At 35.2% G+C, this 24,026-nt stretch overlaps 1 protein-coding gene across 1 annotated transcript in view; it reads right to left on the minus strand.

Moving 5' to 3' along the window:
• The window catches only part of DNAH11 (dynein axonemal heavy chain 11), a 311,756-nt gene that overhangs the window by 41,482 nt on the left and 246,248 nt on the right, over positions 1 to 24,026 (minus strand). Inside the window, exons 66-68 of the mRNA XM_076006379.1 lie at positions 11,730 to 11,934; positions 5,668 to 5,832; positions 3,873 to 4,013 (exon numbers count right to left, since the gene is read on the minus strand). Coding sequence (XP_075862494.1) covers positions 3,873 to 4,013; positions 5,668 to 5,832; positions 11,730 to 11,934 — 511 coding nt within the window. The remainder of the gene's footprint in view (positions 1 to 3,872; positions 4,014 to 5,667; positions 5,833 to 11,729; positions 11,935 to 24,026) is intronic.

Genomic DNA, 24,026 nt, shown 5'->3' on the forward strand with positions numbered 1-24,026 from the left:
AATTTAAATATATATATATATTATACATACATAGCTATAAATATAAAATATTTTTGGCTGGTGGACAGGGACCAGAGACCACAGACTGATTTACCTTTAAGTGCATATATTTGAGTGAGAGTAAAACCCTGCAATGACAGACATGTGCAGCACATATTGGAAAGGAGGTATTAACAAAGTACAGGGTTGAGGGTCCCTTATCCAAAATGCTTGGGACCAGAAATGTTTTGGATTTTTTTTGATTTTGGAATACATGAATACACATAATGAGGTATCTTGGGGATGGGACCCAGTCTAAACACAAAATTCATTTATGTTTCATATACACCTTATACACATAGCCTAAAGATAATTTTAAACAATGCTTTTTAATAATTTTGTGCATGAAACACATGAGGTCAGGTGTGAAATTTTCTACTTGTGGCATTCACCTGCCAGAGAATAGTTATGCAAATTTTGGGTTCTTTGCAAATTTTGGCTATTATGAATAAAGTATCTACGAACATTTGTTAACAATTTTTTTGTAGACATGTGTCTTCATTTTTCTTATGTAGAGTAAAAATGCAAGGTAAATATGTAGAGTCAAAATGCAAGATCATACTGTAACTGTATATTTACCTTTATTAGAAATTACAAAACTGTTTTCCAAAATGTTTTACCATTGCATTACTTGCAGCAATCTAAGAGAAGTGCAGTACCCTTACCTGTGCTATGCTTGGTACTGACAGTCTTGTAACATTTTAGCCACTTTACTGAGTATATAGTAGTACCTCATTCTGCTTCATTTTGCATTTTTCTGGTGACTGATGAAAAATTTTTAATATGCTTATGGATAATACATGTGTCTTATTATATATGTCTGTTCAACTCATTACTGAGTTGGATGAGTTTTTTATATATTCTGATACAATTTCTTTGTTAGATACATATACTGGGAATATTGTGTTTGCTAGTCTATGGCTTACCTTTTTATTTTTTTAACAATGTCTTTTGAAAACCATAAACTTTTAAATTTGATAGAGTTCATTTTATCAATTTTTTTTTTGCTTTCTCTTGTGTCCTAAGAAATATTTGCCTAACCCAAAGTCCAAAGTTTTTGTCTTATTTTTTCTTCTAGAGATTTTATAGCTTAGCCAATTCATTTTGAATTAATTTTGTAGAATGTGATATAATAGATGAGGTTTATTTTATTCCACATGGTCTTAACAATATTGGGTATTACAGTTGAGAATTGGTATATCTCCCTATTTAATTAGGCCTTTTTTAGTTTTGCTCAACAATATTTTATAGTTTTTAGTATATAAACCTTGCATGCATTTTATTATAATGATTCCTAAGAGTTTCGTGGCTTTAGAAGCCATTGTAAGTAGTACCGAGTTATTAATTTTATTTTCTAATTGTTTCTTCTTTATAGGTAGAAATACAAAATATTTGTATATTAACTTTATATGTTATAATATTGCTAAAGACATACTGTACTTGTTACTCTAAGTGCCTTTTTTTGTAGAATTCTTAGTATTTTCTACATATGTGATCAGGTTACCTGTAAAAAAATGGTTTTTTTCTTCTCTTTAAATCTCTGTGCTTTTTATTGTCTTATTGCACTGGTTATAACTTCTAGTGCAGTGTTGAATAGAAGTGCCAAGAGAAAGATATCCTTGTCTTATTCCTCATCTTAGGGTAAATCATTTCACTTTTCAACATTAAGTAAAATGTTAGGCATAGATTTTTGTAGATGCCTTTATTACATTGAGAAGTTACCACCTCTTCCTCATTAGTTGAGAGGTTTTTTTTTTCCTTTTTAAAAACATGTGTTGCCATTTGTCAAGTTCTTGGCATTAATTGAAAGGATCATATGGTTTTTTTTTTTTTTTTTTTGAGACAGAGTCTCGCTTTGTTTTCCAGGCTAGAGTGAGTGCCGTGGCATCAGCCTAGCTCACAGCAACCTCAAACTCCTGGGCTCAAGCGATCCTCCTGCCTCAGCCTCCCGAGTAGCTGGGACTACAGGCATGCGTCACCATGCCCGGCTAATTTTTTTATATATATATCAGTTGGCCAATTAATTTCTTTCTATTTATAGTAGAGACGGGGTCTCGCTCTTGCTCAGGCTGGTTTTGAACTCCTGACCTTGAGCAATCCACCCGCCTCGGCCTCCCAAGAGCTAGGATTACAGGCGTGAGCCACTGCGCCCAGCCTAGGATCATATGGTTTTCTTCTTTCATTCTGATAATACGATGAATTACATTGTATGATTTTTGAATGTTAAACCAACTTGCACTCTTGGAATAAATTCTACCTGGTCATAATGTATTATGCTTTTTATTCACATATATGGTTGGATTCAGTGGCCAGTCTTTTCTGGAGGAGTTTTGTAACATGTTCACCACGGGAACAGCTCTGTAGTTTTTTTTTTTTTTTTCCTTGTAATGCCTTAGTATAGTTTTGGCATTTGGGTAATTCTGGGCTGACACTACTGATTTAGTTTTAGTACCCCTGTCATATACTGTTGCTGTTCCATATTTCAACGACATGGTGCTTGTCAGTATTTTTGCTGCTAGGAAACCTGCTAGCTATGCTTGACCCTTTCTTCTTCCTCACTGCCCACGTCCAACCCATCTCCAAGAACTGATGATCCTGGCTTCAAATCATATCTGAAGTCTCTGAGTCTTGTGTCATCTCATCAGCCATTGCTTGAAACCTTTCACTGGCTTCTTGTTGCACACAGGATATGATCCAAGATCCCTAATGTGGCCTGTGAGGTTTGTGTGATCAAGATATTCCCACGTCCTTGGATTTGTCTCTTGCCCCCTTCCTCTCACTCATTACCTTCCACCCACAGAGAGCCATTCACTACCTGGCATCCCAAATTCTTCCATACCTCCTGCATCCCTGTTTTCTCCCAAACACTCTTCATATGGCTAAATCCTACGTATCCCTTCAGGAATCAGCTAAAATATTACTTCCTCCGGGAGGCCTTCCCTGAGTCCCCAGTAAAACAGCTCCTGCATCCCTACTCTCTCTCACTGTACATATCACTTTTATACACATGGATATAGCTTACTTTATAAACATGAATATGTTTATAAAAGTGGACATATACTTGTATATCTACTGACACAGATATCTATAGATATAGAGATAGATATCTCCACCCATATATATTTTTTCAAGAGTGTACCCTAATGACAAGCATTTGGCATGATGATTGATCTCCATAAATATTTGTCTAAAGGTTGATGAAGGAAATGAATGAATACTGCCCAAAGGCAGAATGGAATGAGGTATAGAATATAGACTTTGAAATCAAACAGCACAGGTGGAAATCTTGGCTCTTAACAACTATAAAATATAAACCCTTGAGCTATTTGAAGTCTAAACAATATTAGTTTTATTTATTTTTTAATGAGGATAAAGTTATATACTTTTTTGGGATGTTATAGGGATTAAAATATGAGCCAAAGTATAAATGTGCCTTACCTGGAATAGCAGCTTAATAAATAGTTGTTTTCATTCTTTTACTCTCTTTATCAAAGAAATATTGAGCAAGCTCTTTCCAAATCACATTTCACAAAGACAAAATAGGAGCCCCAAGAAAAATTCCCTTATATTTAATAACCCCTTTAAGAGTCTGTTTAGGAACAATACACAAATACAGTATGACATCATAGTGATAGTTCAATTACCTCAAAATTACCTTACTGAAAATTATAAATGAAAGTTCCTGAGAGAATGAGGATTTTGTTTGTTGTTGTTAACTAGATCCTCATGACCCCTTACCCAGGTACACCGATTACTTAAAAATAAGTTCCAAATTTCCAGAAACGACTTGAACTCTTGAAGTTTTCAATTTTTCTTAGCTTATTCAGCATTACCTTCAAAGAGAACTGATAGATGGGGTTGACTTTTCTGAGGTCATTAATAAGAAAATAAAGAAGAGATGCTCTTGCTGCCACTGGTCTGTAACATTCTCGGGCCTCGTTGATTTTTCTTTCATTTTCTTTGGCTTCAATCACCTATGTTGGGATCAAAAAAAGTAACTTACTCTTCACAGTCTCTGTACCTATCCAGACAAATAATGAGTATTAAAACAGACAACATGCATGGCATCTTAGTGCTTGAGCTTTTCCAAAATCATTAAATTCTGATTTTTAAATAATTTTTTTCATAAACTGAGTTGCAATGAGAATGGACATAACTCTAGCTGTTTTACAGGTTGCAGATTAAACAAACGTAATTGTGTTTGGTTCTACAGAATTTGTTTCTGAGTAATGTCACCTTCCTGCCTCCCCTCTCTCTTTCAAGGCTTAATAACCCAGCTATATCGCCTCTCAGGGATGGCTCTTACAGGTCTGCTGGGTCAATTCAATGCCAGTAACTTTATTAGGCAACAAGGTATACAAAAGCGGTCAAGGTCAATAATACATCCAATAGCAATGCTTACTAAAAGGACTTTTTATATGTAGACTCTCATGTCTAATTCTAACTTTGCACCAGGCCATCCATATGCTCATATATTTACACTTAGCATTAGCCTCTGGGAACATAAAGAGAGAGAATTTTAAAAAAACCACCACCATCCTCAACCAACATATTAATTTTTACTCAAGGCTCATATACCTATTTCTTTTATTTAGGACTACCGCTGGTCTGTTACTTTCATAAGACACAATATTTTCCCCAACCTTTTCTATAGACTCAATTCATAATAAATGTGTAAAAGAGGAAATAAAGTGTGGGGCAGACAGGGAAGTCACTACACGGTGATACATTAAGAAGATAGGAAGAGACATTTTAAGAGACAATTAGAAGTTAACTTCCAAGCTAAGACCTAATTTACTTAATTGCCCCTAATCTTTACCATCTTAGGAGCCACCTAGAATTCACTTACTTAAAGCGCTGGAGTAATTTGGGATTCCACTTCCTTGCTTAATTTAAGACAAATATATTGGATGTGTGGTGACAACACAGCCTCTGCTGGGTAATTAATAGATTACTTAGTAATGAGGATATTTCAGAAAGCAAATAAGGGTCTAATTCTGATTTTGAAACAATGGTAAGGGTTAACGGCCACTTGTGAAAGTCCAAAGTGCACACCACACATAAGGCATACTGGGACTCATGTTGGACATTAGCAGGAAGCCTGCTCAATGAAAACTTTTACTGGCTTTTAGGAAATGTCATTTTCTCGGGGTGAATAATGCATCTGAGTACAGCAGGGGACCATCCCTTGCTCAGTCTCCTGCCACTGCAGGTCTGTAAACAAAACTTCAACTCTAAGCATTTCTCTAAAATGTCCAACAGACTGGGGAACCTGCAGAGAGACTATGGGATGTCAGTTTGCCAGAGCTTGATGCTAAGCCTTTTTAGGTTTTGGACCATATAAGCCAGCAGGCTGCAATTTTCTTAAAATTTGGTCCTGGAATAATAGTAGCCTGACAGTCTAATTTGAATGATCGGAGCTTTATGGAATTGGGAGATGCACATGTTTAATTATCCCATGTCCAGGCAGAATCCCATAGTCCAATTTTTAAGGGTAGTTTATTAAATGACCTGAACTCCACAAGTCAGTCCTCTTAAAGGAATTACCGAGTCTGATTACACTGTTACTCCAAGCATTGCATTCAAACAAAACATTAAAATTCCCAGGTGTCATCTGCCCTTCCCTACCTTGCGTTCTATCTCTGCTGCAGTGGCCTTTGTCTCCTCTAATCTCTCTACCAGTTTGGTGTCATCCAGAAAGCTGCCTTCTGCCGCAGAAAGACGCAGAAGGAGGTCGTCCTCCAGATATTTCAGCTCGATCTTAAAATCATTTTGGTGCTTTGTCAAAACCAACTAATACAAGCCAAGAAAAGCACGAGAAATGGTGGTTAAATACATGTTCTTTACGTAGAGTTTCCTTAATCACAAACTTCATGGGATCAGTGTGTGTGTGTGTGTGTGTGTGTGTGTGTGTGTGTGTGTGTGTATGAGAAACACATTTAACAGTAAAACCATAATGATAATTTTTTTAAATTCCTTAAAAAAATTCAGAAGGTATGTTAAGATCTGGTTGCGCTCCTCGGTGTAGAGTATGAATACTTATCATGGTCATTTAACATCATGAACCTGTAGGAAGAATCTGTTTAAGAAAACATCAGAAACTTCTGGTGTCTGCCCCAACGGGTAAAGAGCTTGGAAGTCTCATTTCTGTCCTCACAACAAGAAAAAAGCTAATCGATAATACTTCATACATATATCAGAGAACTGAAATTACACAGCAAACTGCCTCCCCCTGAAAACAGGCAGATATGGAGAATCACAACTTATTGGGAATGCTTAAACTGTCATTGGCTAATTGCTGGAGGCAGAGCTTTAGAGTTAAAAGCTCCCGGTAGGGGGCCCTCCGTACTTTTGTGAGTTTTACCTCCAGGAGTAGAGGTTCTCAAAATGAAGACCAAAGAAAATCCACTTCTGCTTTGGGCTGAAGAGGAGAAAAGTAGCCATTCTGAAACAAGCCCAGGGGAAAAGTAACCATTTTATTAATGAATATGAAAGCTTTCTGCTCTCCTTAACAAAAGTCTGCCCACAAAAGAAACTACTGGGCCTGTGCCTAATCTGATTTAGGGGAAGGGCAGCTAGACAACTCAACCCCTTCCACACTTCCTGTCTCACATAGAAAGGCTAAGTAGCTCTTCTGAAGGTCACATCCTAGTGACTTGGGCCTACTAAAAAACCCTGAGATTTAATCATAAGATTAAAAAATGCTTCCCCTCCCCAATACCTTACCAACACATCAACAGACTTTAGTATAATATCATTGTATTACAACTGAGAGAGCTATAAAACACAGACTCTATTTAAGAAGGAGTGTTTAGGGAAACCCAAAGACAACAGGGGAAACAAAAACAAGAACATGAGATTAAATTGAAGTCCATGACACCCACAACTACAGCAAACATTAAATACAGCCTAACTGCTACCCGAATAAACTTAATACCTCACAACTAAGGTAGCACTACTTACCTTAGTTCCATTTACCCATTATATCATGCCTGGCTTTTGACAAAGTATGCTAAAAGGCAAAAGAAACAAACAAACAAAAAACCCCACAGTCTGAAGAGACAAAGCAAACCTTTGAACAAGACTCATATATGGCAAACATTTTGGAATTATCAGACTGGGAATTAAAAATAACTGAATATGCTAAGGACTTCATTGGAAAATGTGGACAATATGCCAGACTACATGGGCAATGTAAGTATAGAGATAGAAACTCTGAGAAGGAATCAAAAGGAAATGCTAGAAATAAAAACCACTTTGACAGAAATGAAGCCACTCTTGATGGGCTCATCAGTAGGGCAGACATAGTCAAGAGAAGAATTAGTGACACTGAAGATATGTCAATAGAGACTTCTCCACCTGAAAATCAAAAAGAATTTTAAAAAAAGGAAAAGAATATCCAAGAACTGTGAGATAATTACAAGGAGAAGAAAGAGGGGAAAAAAGCAGAAGAAATAGTGAAAGTAATAATGGCTAAGAATTTTTCAAAATTAGTGACAGACATTAAACCACAGATCCAGGATGCAGCACATTAAGCAGGATAAATACCAAATAATCAACTCCTAGGCACACCACATTCAAACCTCAGAAAATCAAAGACAGGCAAAAAATCCACAGAAAAAAACATTTTATCTATGGTAAAACAAGGATAAGAATGACATGGAACTTCTCTTGAGAAAATATGCAAGCAAGAGTAAAGTAAAATATTTAAAATATTGAAGAAAATAACAAAGGATTCTATGTTCTGCAAAACTATCCTTTGAAAGTGAAGGAGAAATAAAGATGCTCTTAGACAAACAAGAATTGAGGGCTTTTGTTGCTAGTTGACTGCCTTACAAGAAATGTTAAAAAATTTCTTCATAGAGAAGGAAAATGATATTGGTCAGAAACTCATATCTATAATAAGAAAGAAAGAGCACTAGAAAAAGGAATAAATGAAGGTAAAATATTATATTTTACTCTTAATTGAACTGTTTAACTATAGCAGCAATGTATTTGGTTATCAATACCTTATGGGTAAATAAAATGAATATTATAAAAAATAAGAGGGAGTTAATGAGAATACTCTATTAAAATATACCTGCACTAGCAATGAGATGGTAGTTTTATCTGAAAATGGAATCAGATTAGTTGTAACTGTAAATTCTATTGTAAATGTATATTGCAAATGCTAAGGCAACCACTAAATTTTTTTAGAAAATTTTAATTTTATATGCTAAGGTAGAAGAAATAATGGCATCATATAAAATGCTCAATTAAAACCAGATAAGGCAGAAAGAGAGGAAAAGTTAAAGAAACAAAATAATAAGAAACAAGTATAGTAAATAAAAACCAGTAAAAAAATACAGTAGATATTTAATCCATATCAATAATCTCTTTAAATGTGAATTATCTAAATAAGTCAATTAAAGGAGACTGGCAGAGTAGATAAGAAACAAGACCCAACTATCTGCTTTCTACAAAAGCCCACTTTTTTTATTTACTTACTTTTATTTATTTATTTACTTAAATTTATTTATACACACACACACAGAGTCTTACTCCATTGCCCCAGGTAGAGTGCAGTGGCTTCATCCACAGCTCACTGCAACCTCAAACTCCTGGCCTCAAGCCATCCTCCTGGCTCAGTTTCCTGAGTAGCTGGGACTACAGCCACCTGCCAGCATGCCTGGCTAATTTTTACTATTTTTGGTAGAGATGGGGTCTTGCTCTTGTTCAGGGTGGTCTTGAACTCCTGATCTCAAGTCATCCTCCCACCTTGGCCTCCCAGAGTGCTAGGATTACAGGCACGAGCCACCACACTGAGCTAAAAATGTCCACTTTAAATATAGAGGGACGGACAAAGATATACCATGCTAATACTAGCCAAAAGAAAGCTGGAGAAGCTATATTAATTTCAGAAAAAGAAGATATTAGAACAAGGAAAATTACTGAGAACAAAGAATGCATTATATAATAAAGGGACCAACTTTGCAAGAAAGCATAACAATCTTTAATGTGTACACAACTAACAAGAGTATCAAAATATATGAGGCAAAAACTAATAGAACTACAAGGAGAAATAGACAAGCCCACTATTACAGTTGAAGAATTCAAAACCCCTGTATCCATAGTTGACAGATCTAGCAAGTAGAAAATCAGTAAAGATAAAATCGAACTGAGCAACATCATCAATCAACTGGATTGAATGACATTTATATAATACTTCATCTAACTACAGCAAAATATACATTTTTTGCAAGTTCACATGGAATATTCACCAAGATGGACCAAATAGTGGGCCATTAAACAGACCTGAAAAAATGTAATAGAACAAAAATCAAAGTATGCTCCTAGACCACAACAAAATTAAATAAGAAATCAATGACAGGCTGGGCATGGTGGCTCACGCCTAGCACACTGGGAGGCCGAGGTGAGAGGATGACTTGAGCTCAGGAGTTCAAGACCAGCCTGAGCAAAAGCGAGACCCCATCTCTACTACAAATAGAAAGAAATTAACTAAACAACTAAAAATAGAAAAAATTAGCTAGGCATGGTGGTATGTGCTAGTAGTCCCAGCTACTGGGAGGCTGAGGCAGGAGGATTGCTTGAACCCAGGAATTTGAGGTTGCTATGAGCTAGGCTAATGCCACAGCACTCTAGCCCAGGCAAGAGAGTGAGACTCTATTTCAAAAAAAAAAGAAACCAATGACAGAAAGATAGGTTGAAAATCTCAAAATATTTGGAGAGTAAATAACACACTTCTAAATAACACATGGATCAAAGAAGTCTCAAGAGAAACTTAAAAATATTTTGAAATAAGTGAAAACAAAAATACAACATATAAAAATATGTGAGATACAACAAGATCAGTACTTAGAGGAAATAGAGGAAAATTTGTACCATCGAATGCATATATTAGAAGAGTAGAGAGGAAGATCTAAAGTTTTCTATCCAGCTTTCACTTTAGGAAACCAGAGAAAGAAAAGAAATATAAACCTAAAGCAAGCAGGTGAAAACAAATAATAAAAATTAGAGCATAAATCCACTAAATTTTAAACAGAAAACCAATAGATTTTTCAACAAAACCAAAAGCTGGTTCTTTGAAAGAGTCAATAAAATTTATAATTCTCTAGGAAGGCTAAACAAGAAAAAAGAGAGAAGGCACCAATTACTAATATCAGGAATGAAAGAGGGGCATCACTAATGATTCCATGAACATTAAAGGATAATAAAAGAATATCATAAACAATTCTCTACCCACAAATTTGATAACTTAGATGAAGTGGACCAATACCTTGGAAACAGAATCTACCAAAAACTTGCACAAGGACAAACAGATAATCTCAATAGGCTTATATTTATTTAAAAAATTGACTCAACAATAATCTTCAAAAAAAGAAAGCACCAGGTCCAGATGATTTCACTGACAGAAAAGAGTTAAAGAAGAAATAATGTAAATTCTCTGTAATTTCTTCTAGAAAACAGAAGCAAAGGGAACAATTCCTAACTCATTCTATGAGTCTAGCATTACCCTAATACCAAAACCAGGTAAAGCCATCACAAGAAATGAAAACTACAGACCAGTATCTTTCATGCGCACAGATATAAAAATCTTCAATAAAATATTAGCATATAAAATCCAACAATGTATAAAAAGAATCAAGCACCATGACCAAGTAGGATTTATTCTAGACATGCAAGTGTGATTCAACTTTCAAAAGTCAAGTAAAGTAATCAACTACATAAAAGGATAAAGAAGAAAAATATGGTCATATCAATAGATGCACAAAAATCTAATAAAATCCAACACTTATTCACGATTAAAAATTCTCCACAAATAGAGAGGAACTTCCTCAACTTGATAAAGAACATCTAAAAAAGAGACTCACAACTAATACTATACTTAATGGTGAGAAGTTAAGATACTTTTCCCCTAGCATCAGGAAAAAGGCAAGACCATTCCCTTTCACCACTCCTATTCAACATTGTACTGGAAGTCCTAACTAGTACGGTAAGACAATAAAATAAAATAAAATAAAATAAAATAAAATAAAATAAAATAAAATAAAATAAAATAAAATCTTTGTTCACACGTGACATGATCATTCTGTAGAAAATCCCAAAGAATTGACATAAGGCCTCCTGCAACTAATAATCAATTACAGCAAGTTTGAAAGATACAGATTAATACACAAAATCCAATTGCTTTTCTCTATACCAGCATTGAGCAACTGTAATCTGAAATTTAAAACATACTACCATTTTTACATTAGCTCCATAAAAATGAAATACATATAAATCAACTCTGAGGAAAGAAAATGAAGATTTAAAAAATGGAGAGACATTTCATGTTCATGGATAAGAAGACTCAGTATTGTTAACAGTTTATGGAATTCAACACAATATTCATAAAAATGCTAGTACATTATTTTGTGGCTATTGAAAATCTAATTCTAAAGTTTATATTAAAAGGCATAAGATCCAGAATCACCAAGAGCATATGGAACAACAGCAACAACAACATTGGAGACTGCCTGTCTTCAAGACTTACTATAAAACCACAGTGTGGTATTGATGAAGGGAGAGACAAATAGATCAATGGAACAGAATGGAGAACCCAGAAATAGATCCACAGTAATCTGACCAACTGATCTCTGACAAGGAGCAAAGGCAATCCAAGCATTGGTAGATGATTTAATCATTTTTACCTTAAGCTTCTCCAAATCTGGCCTTTCAATACTGACCACCTCTGCTAGCAGCTGGGCTTCTAGACCATCTTCTGTGACTGTGAAATTGAGGAGGGTTGTCTGAGCTTGTAACTCTGGCTTATAGTGAGGATTTGCCAGTTTTGTGTGAAGGATAAGGCGAAAGTTCTTGTTAAATTCACATTCTTTATCTCCAATCTTGATATACCTAAAGAGAGCATAATACAGACTTTCACGAAATTACCACGAGCCATAACTGATACTAAAATGCCATTTCATTCCTGTGTTCTGATAATGGACACTGGGTAGAAGAAGATCAGGTGATTTAGGATTTTTCAGCTACTCCCAGTTTTTCCCAAATATAGGAGTATTAGGAATCATCCACTAAATCTCTATATGATTAAGTTTCCTCATATGTGAAATGGTGACAATATGGTACTCACCTCATAGTGTCACTGTAACAATTAAATACAATGATCCTGTAAAGGACCTGTAATAGCAAATGTTTTATAATTATACGGTTAAGTCTTCACTTAACACCATTGGTAGGTTCTTGGAAACTGTGACTTTAAGCAAAATGACATATAACAAAACCCATTTTACAACAGATTGACACAAGAATTAAGTTCCGATGGCATATTTCTGGTCACAAAAACATCACCAAACTTATTAAAAAAGGACCCAAAAGTCCTTTCCAAGAGGAAAACGAGCAAGTTAGCTAGCCACCCTCTTCTAAGCCAGTATATATCTGTGTAGCACCTATTTCTCTTTCTAAGAAAAGACAATTTTTAGAAGATGAGTATTGACATCACCATTCAAAATAAACACTGAAAACACTAGGAGGTGAATGGACCACATGCCAAGTGACCCAGGAAGTAAGCCACCAGCATATCCAATAAGTGTGGAGGGCCTGGGCTCTTATTTTACAGGTCATGGATTTGACACTATCTATTCACATCTTTTCCAGTTCATATCATGCTCCCCATTAAATACTCATATCTTATTGATAACTTCTTTAGTTATTTGTGTTATCATGAAACACACTGCAACCAAACATTTATTCACTCAATCAACATTTGAACAGCTATCCCATACCATGCTGTCAGAGAATCTTCTGGGCACTGGGCATACATAACCATTACTACCAAGACAATTATGATATCTGCTCTCACAAACATTATTACTCTCTCATAATAGGAATTATGGATATAAAGTTTTATATAGTGATGTATACTTTTATTGATTCAGTCACTATGCATTCAGTCACGTTTCTACAATGTAACAGGCATATAAAGATCAAAGATCTGTCCAATTTAAAGACAAGTAAAAGATCTAAATAGACATTTCTCTAAAGAATATACACAAATGGCCAATAAGCATATGAAAAGATGCTTAACATCATTGGTCATCAGGGAAATGAAAATCAAAGCCTTAGTAAGATGCCATTTCACATCTACTAGGATGACTATAATAAAGACAGACAGTAACCAGTGCTGATGAGGATGTGGAGAAATTGGAATCCTCATATATACTGTTTGTGGGAATATAAAATGGCACAATCATGTTGAAACACAGTTTGTCAATTATGTACAATGTTAAACATAGAAGTCGGGCATGGTAGCTCACATCTGTAGTCCCAACAGTTCATGAGGTTGAGATAGGAGGATCGCTTAAGGCCAAGAGTTCAGGACCAGCCAGGCAACATAGCAAGACATTCTCTCTACAGAAAAATTAAAAAATTAGCCAGGTATGGTGGTGCGTTCCTTAGTACCAGCTACTCAGGAGGCTGAGGAAAGAGGATAGCTTGAGTCCAGGAGTTTGAGGTTACAAGGAAGTATGTTCGTATCATTGTACTCCAGTCTAAGTGAGAGTGAGACCCCATCTCTTAAAAAAAAATAGTTAAACATACTGTTACCATTTGACCTAGCAATTTTACTTGTAGGTACAGATCCAAAAGAATTGAAAACACATGTCCACACGGAATTTGTACACAGATTTTCATAGCAGCAGTATTCATAATAGCCAAAAGGTGGAAACAACTCAAACATGTGACAGCTCATGAATGGAGAAACAAAATGTCTTATATCCAAACAATGAAATAGTTGACTATAAAAAGGAATGAAGTACTGACATGCACTACAACACAAATGAACCTTGAAAACATTGTGCCAAGGGAAAGCAGTCACAAAAAACGCCACATATTGTATGATTCCATTTACCTGAGATATCTAGTACTGACAAGTCAAGAAAGAAAGAAAGTAGTTCAGTGGTTGCCTACGAATTTCAATTCCATTATAAAACTGATTGTGGTCATAATTGCCCAACCCTGTGAATATATTAAAAACTACTAAATGATATACTTTAAAGTGGGTGAATTTTATGCTATGTAAATGATGTCTTAATAAAGATCTTCAAACATAAAAATAAAAAAGAACAATGATCTTTTTTAAGAGGTCAAACTACCAACATCTGGGCTTTTACCAATCTACGAGGTAAGTAACCATGCTAACTGTAGTTGCTCAGAGGTTCATGCTTGTCTTTTGAGCATAATGAGGCATGTCACAGGGTGATCTTACTTGTTAAGGACATCTTTCTTAAACTGCCTCTTTGACTGACAACATATCCAAACCATATCTACAATGGAGAGTATCATTAAAATTTCTCCTATTACTTGAGTTTCTCTTTCCAAGGATTTCTGAACTTGATCTCACAGGTAGCTTCAGGATACTCTTGCTAATGCTGTTCACTATATTACTCTTAGCCTTAACAACTTCAGGATTTATATGATTGGCTTTTAAAATTTTATATATAATAATTGTACATATTTATAGGCACAGTGTGATGTTTCCATACATGCATATACTGTATAATGAGCAAGTCATGGTATATAGAATATTCATCATCCCAAACATTTATCATTTCCTTGTGGTGAGAACATTATTCAGAATCTTCTCTTAGTTATTCTGAAATGTACACCATAATATTGTTTGCTACAGTCACCCTACTGTCTATAGAATACCAGAACTTATTCCTCCTATCCAACTATAATTTTGTACCCCTTGACCAATGTCTCCCCATCATCCTTTCCCTTTTCTCCTCCTCAGCCTTTGGTAACCACTATTCTGCTCTGTACTTTGATGAGATCAGCTTTTTTAGATTCCAAAATTGAGAAGATGTGATATTTGTTTTTCTGTAGCTGACTTACTTCACTTAACATGATGTCCTCCAGGTTCATCCAAGTTGCTACAAATAACAGGATTTTATTCTTTTATAGCTGAGTACTATTTTATTATATAGTCTATAATGAAATACTATTGAATACTATAATGAATACTATTTCATTATATAGTCTATAGTACTATTTCATTATATATTTCATATATATATACACACACACACATACACACACCAAATTTTCATTATTAATTTGTTCACTGATGAACTCTTAGGTTGATTCCAGATTTTGTCTATTGTGAATTGTGCTACAATAAACATACAAGGACAGGTATCTCTTTGACATACTGATTTTGTTTCCTTTGGATAAATACTCACTAGTAGAATTGCTGGATCATATGGTAATTCTATTTTTAATTTTTTGAGGAACCTCTATACTGTTTTCCTTAATGGTTCTATCAATTTACATTCCCACCAGCTGTGTATAAGGGTTCCTATTTCTCCATATCCACACCAGCAATTGCTATTTTTTGTCTCTTTGAAATAGCCATTCTAATTGGGATGAGGTTATATTTCACTGTGGTTTTGATTTACATTTCCCTGATGATTAGTGATGTTGAGCATTTTCTCAAGTACCTATTGGTCATTTGTATGATGTCTTCTGAGAAATGTCTATTCAAGTCCTTTGTCCATTTTAAAATCGGATTGTTTGCTTTTTTGCTATGAAGTTTCTTATATGTTCTGGATATTAACCCCTTGTCAGATGCATAATTTGCAAATATTTTCTCCCATTCTGTAGGTTGTCTCTTCAATCTATTATTTCCTTTGTTGTGCAGAAGATTTTTCATTTTTAATGTAATCCAATTATCTATTTTTGTTTTGTTTCCTGTGCTCCTGAGGTCTTGCTCAAAAAATCCTTAACCAGACTAATGCCATGAAGCATTTTCCACATGTTTTCTTCTAGTAGTTTTATAGTTTCGGGTCTTTAATGCATTTTGAGTTTATTTTTGTATATGATGAGACAAAAAAGATGAATTTTATTTTTCTACATGTGCATACCTAGTTATCCCAGGATCATTTATCGAAAAAACTGTGCTTTCCACAATGTGTGTTCTTGGTGCCTTTGTTGAAAATCAGCTTGTTATAATGATGTGGATTTATTACTGGTTTCTTTATTTGGTTCCATTTTTCCATGAACCTGTTTTTATGCTAATCTCATGGTGTTTACTCATGGTTACTATAACTTTGTAATGTATTTTAAAGTCAGATAGTATGATTTTCTTTTTGCTCAAGATGTTCCTTTGCTTTGGCTACAGCTATTTGGGGTCTTTTGGGTTTCCATATAAATTTCAGATTTTTTTCTATTTCTGTGAAGAATGTCCTTGGCATTTTGGTAGGGATTACACTGAATTCTTAGATCACTTTGGGTGGCATGAACATTTTAAAAGTATTATTTTGACCCATGAACATGAAAATATCTATTTATTTGTATCCTTTTCAATTGCTTTTTATCACTGTTTTGTAGTTTCCATTGGAGATATATTTTACTCACTTAAATTCTTAAATTTATTCTTAGGTATTTTATTTTTTTGGTAGCCACTGTAAATGGAATTGCTTTTTTGATTTTTCTTTTTTCTTTTCTTTGAGACAGAGTCTCACTCTGTTGCCTAGGCTAGAGTGCCATGGCATCAGCCTAGCTCACAGCAACCTCAAACTTTTGGGCTCAGGCAATCCTCCTGCCTCAGCCTCCCGAGTAGCTGGGACTATAGGCATGTGCCACCATGCCCGGCTAATATTTTTTTCTATATATATATTTAATTGGCCAATTAATTTCTATTTTTTAGTAGAGACGTGGTCTCACTCTTGCTCAGGCTGGTTTCGAACTCCTGAACGTGAGTGATCCTTCTGCCTCGGCCTCCCAGATTGTTAGGATTACAGGCGTGAGCCACCGCACCCAGCCTTTCTTGATTTTTCATATAGTTCATTATTGGCAAATAGAAATGCTGTTTTTTGTATGCTGATTTGGTATCCTGCAACTTTACTGAATTCTTGTATTAGTTTTATACCAGTTTTTAGTGGTGTCTTTAGTGTTTTCTAGATGATCTAGTGTTTTCTACATGATCATGTCATCTGCGAACAGGGATAATTTGACTTCCTCCTTTCCAATTTGGATGCCCTTTCTTTCTCTTGCTTGCTCTTTCTAGAACTTCCAGTACTATGTTGAATAGAAGTGGTAGAAGTGGACATCTTTGTCTTATTTCAGATCTTACAGGAAAAGCTTTCAGTTTTTCTTGGTTCAGCATGATATTAGCTGTGGGTTTATCATATATGGCCTTTATCCTCTAATTTGTTGAGAATTTTTATCATGAAGGGATCTTCAATTTTATCAAAGCTTCTTCTGCATCTATTGAAATAATCATAGGGTTTTTTTCCCCCTTGATTCTGTTACTGTGTTGTATCACATTTATTGATTTGCACATGTTGAACCATACTTGCCTTCCTGGAATGAATCCCACTTGGTCATGGTGAATAATCATTTTCAATGTACTGTTGAATTCTGATTGCTCTTATTTTGTTGAGGATATTTGCATCTATGTTGATCATGGATATTGACCTCTAGTTTTCTTGTTGAGTCTCTGTCTGGTTTTGGTATTGGCATGATGCTGGACATGTAGAATGAGTTTGGAAGAATTCTCTCTTCAATTTTATGGACTAATTTGAAAACGATTGGTATTAGTTCTTTAAATATTTGGTAGAATTCAGCAGTGAAGCCATCAGGTCCTTGGCTTTTCTTTGATGGGACACTTTTTATTAGTGATTCAATCTCATTACTCCTTATTAGTCTGTTCAGAGTTTGTTTTTTCATGATTCAACTTTGATAGGTTTTATGTGTCTAGGAATTTATCCAGTTATTCTTGGTTTTCCAAATTATTGGCATATAGTTAATAGTCTCTTATGATCCTTCGTATTTTTGTGATGTCAGTTACAATGTCTTTTTCATCTCTGATTTTATTTAAAAATTTCTTTTTAGTCTAGAGATAGGTTTGTCAATTTTGTTTATCTTTTAAAAAAACCAACTCTTTGTTTCATTGACCTCTTGTATATTTTTGGTTTCTTCTGCCCCGATCTTACTTTCTTTCCTCCTATACTAATTTTGGATTTAGTTTGTTCTTATTTTTTTAGTTCCTTGAGATTTAACCTTAGGTAGTTTATGTGAGATTTTTCCAATTCTTTGATGTAGGCATTTAGTGTATAAACTTCCCTCTTGGAACTGCTTTTACCATATCCATAGGTTTTGATATGTTGTGTTTCCATTCTCATTTGTCTCAAGAAATATTTTAGTTTCCTTTTTAATTTCTTCTTTGACTCAGTCATTGTTTAGAAGTATGCTGTTTAATTTCCATGTATTTATATAGTTTTCAAAGTTCCAAAGTATAGTTTCTTTGGTGATTTTCAGTCTGGATGTTCCACCTGTTGCCAAACATAAGGTGCTGTGGTCCCCTACTATTATTGTATTGCTGTATGATTGGCTTTTCAATGATATTTCAAGACTAAAGTTTACTGTAATTACTGTCTAGGGTTCTCCTGCATAAGAGACACCAATGTTTATACTCATTTGCATCTCCATGGCAAAACCCATATTTTAAAGAAACCTCTGTGTACATCCTGTGATTTTTTTGATTGCCGCTTGATCTTGGATTGAATTCATTCCTCCCTTGTGGAGAGTCTCAGAGACATTCCAGGCTATCACAACTTTCTACCGTTTCAGATTATTTGAATTTTCCTTCATTTAAGACTTTTCACACTCGGTTTCAGTTCATAATTCATAGATTTCCTGTCTTAACCACTGATCTATATTCCCAGATGAAACTGAGAATTTAAACATTTTTACACTTAAAAATTTTTTAAATTAAAAAATGGAACCAGGCCGGGTGCAGTGGCTCACGCCTGTAATCCTAGCACTCTGGGAGGCCGAGGTGGGCAGATTGCTCAAGGTCAGGAGTTCGAAACCAGCCTGAGCAAGAATGAGACCCCGTCTCTACTATAAATAGAAAGAAATTAATTGGACAACTAATATATATAGAAAAAACTAGCCAGGCATGGTGGCGCATGCCTATAGTCCCAGCTACTAGGGAGGCTGAGGCAGAAGGATTGCTTGAGCCCAGGAGATTGAGGTTGCTGTGAGCCAGGCTGCTGCCACGGCACTCACTCTAGCCTGGGCAACAAAGCAAGACTCTATCTCAAAGAAAAAAAAAAAAATGGAACCAAACACATCTAGCATTTTCATTACTGTTACCCAATGGTACAGCTCACAGCAGCAGGATTAGGAACTGTGGTAAGAAGTCAAATTAATTTTGGAATTTATGTGATGCACGTGATGTGTTTGTGTATGTTCTCACGTGTGCATGAAAAGCAAAACAAATCATTGGCAAGATGACTAACTCATTTCTGAAAGCAGTAGGTGTTCAGGTCTCAGTGAGAAAACCCACTAGAGCAGGGGGTTATGAAACTTTCTGTAAAAGTGCCAGAGGATAAATATTTCAAGCTTTGTGGGTCACATACATTTCTGTCATATATTCTTGTTTACAATGTTTAAAAGCTATTCTTAGCTCGTGGGTCACACCAAGACAGGCTGTTTGCTTGCTCCTGCTATAGAGGATCATATTAGCTAGTGGAATTAGTGCAATCTCCTCTCAAAGCAATAGTGGCTAATTTTTCCACTATATATAAACACACTCCTCTCTGTAGGCTTTCAAGAATAAAAGTGTGAGTCTGGCCAACATGAAGTATGAGGTTCTGAAAATTTTGCTTCTAGGGGCAGGTAACAGATGCTTTTAACTGGTTAAATATTTAACCAAATATGTGAGTTAAACGATGCTCCTTAAGATATCTCATGCATGACTCGGTGGGTTCCATACCTCCCTTGCACACCTACATATACCCTGAGGCATTCACATACTCCAGTTTGAGAACCAGAAATGTATTTGCTTGAGGAACAGGTCTGATTTTCTCTGTGAAGAGGTGGAGTTAATGGAGGGGACGAGGACTCTGCCACGCTAATGGAAATGAGAAGGTTGTCTGCCTATAAAATCGGGTTTTACGTCCCGCGCTGAAACATTATTTGATGGGTTTAGATTTCCCAGGGATAGTAAATTATCCTCAATTGAGGTGTTTATGATCTATGAAAGACAAAAATTATATAATGACTCAGTGGGTTTTATCATTGCTGCTAAATTAATTTTGGGTTAATCTCCTATCTGGGAAAATCAAACAGACTGCTAATGCTCTCTCGTGATTTGAAGGATCAAAAAAACAACGGAGTTAACCAGAGGGGTGGGAAAAGCAAACAGAATCACTTTGTTGTTTCTGTGAAAGACATGAATTCAGAGGTTATGACTTCTAGACCACTGAAGCTCTTGGACTTAAAAACTTCAAGAAGGAACAACTGCAGGTGTGAGGCACAACATAAAGTCTGGAGGTGTGGCTAGCTTCTGAAAACAGAGGTTCTTAATCCATTTTCCAGCCCTACGTCCCCCGAGAAGGACACACTGGCCGCCTAACTGTGTCACAGTAAGAATTGAGTGGGATCTCCAAATCTGGCGAGTAGCTGCTTCCAGAGGGTCTTTGTATCTCTCTCCAAGGGAGTTAAGCTCCTCCTTCTCCTCCTCTTCCCACTGGCAGAGATTTGCTGGATTGGAGGTGAGAGACTGATTATGTCATCTTAGAATGGAAATAAAATTATTTTCTCCAGTACATATATCATGGTTTACTTGGCTAGGACATTGGGTGAGTAAAAAACATGCTGCTTCACCGAGCAGAGTCTTCATTTGAGACCAAGAAGGATCCCTAGAGATCATTCAACTGATTCCTTTTTATGGACCCAAAGAGTTTATGACTTGGCCAAGGTCACATAGTTTAGTGGCAGAGCTGGGACTAGAACCTGTGTCTCTAGACTCCTAGTATAAAGTTCATTGCACTGCACCACATTGCGATAATTTGCTCTGGCAGTGACAGCCTGTAATGTCAGCCTATCAACCTCTCTGACTGTTGATCACAAGAGGGTACTGAGAGAGTTTGATTGACTCAATACCAATCTGTGGCCACTAGAGAGAAAACACAGAGACACAGCTCAGAGCACATGCCCTGCTCATCTTTGGTTAGAAATTCTGCCCTTGTTCAGGAAGGAGAATAGCACTGATTATCAAGGTGCCCGATTCTAACCTAAGATCTATAGTTTCTGGTCAATATATTCATAAAATGAATTACTTAATTCAGGAAATTTGTAAAATAAATCAGTTTATATAAAAATTTTCTATTTTCTGGCTTTCAGGGAAAGGAAATATATTAAGTGTGCCAAAATACTCACCAGTTAGCAGAATTTTCTAATAACAAAAATCATCAGCAAATATATATTAACTATAAATTAAGCTTTCACATGTTAGGTTTGCATAAAAGTCTGTTACACTGGGACTATCAAAATTCTTTCAAAGTTTATTCAAGACCCAGCCAAAAAAATAAGTACCCTGGGATGAAAAGATATCTAACTTCTTCAAGTCATGGAAGGTCATTACTGTTACAGAGGATGGCTATGCAAATTACATTAAAACCACTTGGAAATGATTTCTTGGCTAATTTTCACAGCACTTCTGTGAGAGACCAATATGAACACTGGTCCCAATTATCCCAAAAACGAGAATCTCTGTAAGCTGGGAGATGCACCATTATTTCAATATAAGAGAGATGAGAATTTCAATTTGAAGGTTATAATCTGGAATTCTTATTTCTAAAATGTACATCTGAAAACTAAGGAAGTCCCTTTTACTTTTATTGGAACTGTTCTCAAGACATAGTGTAGTTACTGTGGAAAATGCCATCAGTCTTGCATTATAAATACCTAAATGCATTTCTTTAGCAATCAGAAATTCCAGGTACCTGAACAAACACGACCACTATCTTTTATTGCTATCTAAAACCAAACATGGAAAGCAACATATTTAGTTTAGAATAAAGACTACTGTAGTAGATCACAGTGTTTACTAGAAATGGCTACAGTAGAACTCTTTTAAAAAGATTTGCAAAACTTGCTGTTTGGAGAAAAATTTCCCAAGATATAATATCAAAGGTTGTCACTAGATGATGGACAATTCAGATAAGCTCACAAGTTCCATTCTGGAGACTTCATCAGAGCCATTTTGTCAAGGTAAGGAGATAGGTGGGTTTTAAGGTAAGCAAAAAATATAGTTCCATTAGTTAGGGGGAAATACACACTTTGAAGAAGAAATAAACGTTTCAATGGACATCTAAAAGCCTTACTGCACGTCCTGCAGTTTAAAATTAAAAGCTTCTAGATTAGACTTGTGAGCTCCAACAGTTATAGCCGAAAGTGCAGCCGAAAAGATCAGGTGTAGCAAACGGCAAGAGGGAAGTTGTTACTTAGCAACCCCAGCAGGAAGGGCTGTGCAAGTTGGTCAAACCCGTTTCCTGAAGAAAGGTTTTGGCTGAAAGCCACACAGCTGGCAAGATGTTCAAGGAAAGGAAGTCCTGAATAGAAATGAGTTAATTGTCTTGCTCCTTCATACAGTTAATATAACCAACACGTCCTTTTAGGATAAAAGCAAACTTCAATTAGGATTTTTTTAAAAAATTGATGTTTCAGGTATCCAGGTAACATTGTACAAAAAAAAAGCTAAAAAAGAATATCATAAGCAGATCATTTCCCTTTTGATGCACACACATACTTGCGCAAATTCATATTTAAATTTATAACATGACATCAAAATAAAGAAATTTTGGTTCCATTAACGTTTACTTTTTTTTTTTGAAGATTGCTTAAAGAAAAGAAATCTGAAGAGAAGAGAAGAGAAGAGAAGAGAAGAGAAGAGAAGAGAAGAGAAGAGAAGAGAAGAGAAGAGAAGAGAATTTAAAGAAAGAAAAGAATCTGAAGATTCTTTATCTGAAGGCCTGGCTGATATTTATTTTCAGATAAAGTTAATCAGCTATTACCAAGATGACTGTAAATGTGAGATGCACTTTCTGTAGACTCTGATTCTAATTATACTATTAAAAAAAAAAAAACCAAAACCACTTCTGACTGAATTTTGGAATAGAAAAACTGTCAGAGGTCTTGTTGGCAATTAAACTTTATTTTGAATTTAGAAATGAGGAGACACCACAATACCGAATTCTATTATAGGAAGGCATGAGTGAACTTGAAAATAAAACTATTCTTACCCACAAGGGACATAATAAGAAAACTACATAACTCCAGAGTTTATTTAAAATCCTTAAGCTTCTAGCTCAAGGGTTACATTCTACTACAGTGTGGGATTTAATTTAACATGATTGTATCTTAAATCCCATCCAAGACCTCATTCGAATTGATCTATAATCAACTATAATACAATTGTATGGTATTGACTCCAAGAGCAGCAACATCATGTTTAATAAACTGAAAACGTGCTAACTGAAAGCAACTCTTCTTATTAATCTTAGCATAGGTTTCATGAAACCTAGTCATTATAAATATATATAAAATACTGTCTCCCTTCTATATTATTTCTCTAAAAATAAAACTTTATATCATGTAGCTAATATTTCTATTAGCCTTTCTAGGGCATGCTACTTAAAGACTATTGTTAAAAGAATAATTGTATGAAAAGTAAATACAGAATGAAATATAAAATGTCTTTTTCAAAAATATTTATATGCTCAGAAACAAGCTGAAATCCATTTTATAGTAAAGTTACTCCAGTTAAGATTAAAGTTCAAAAATTATTTCAATACTATTTGGAAGGATTTGAAGGATTAAAGAGATATAATTTTATGAAGATGCTTCACAGATCAGAAACTTCTCTGATATGTAAGCCAGTAAATTTGCTTAGGAAAAATTACATGTTGATAAATCTTTCCAGATATGTTTTCTGTCGATTGATACAATAAGATATATTTTATTTAAAATTAGGATTGTCTGGAGTTCGGTAGATTTCATTATTTGTAATTACCCAGCTGTTGTCAGCCTATGGCCATTTTATGACAGTGGTATCTACCATGTGGGTCAGGTTCAACTGTATATCTTCTCAAACACAGATTTAATGTGCTATCGATGAAACCATTACTCGAACCAAA

The sequence above is a fragment of the Microcebus murinus genome, chromosome 9 (genome assembly GCF_040939455.1).
Source record: "Microcebus murinus isolate Inina chromosome 9, M.murinus_Inina_mat1.0, whole genome shotgun sequence".
In the NCBI taxonomy this organism is placed as follows: domain Eukaryota; kingdom Metazoa; phylum Chordata; class Mammalia; order Primates; family Cheirogaleidae; genus Microcebus; species Microcebus murinus.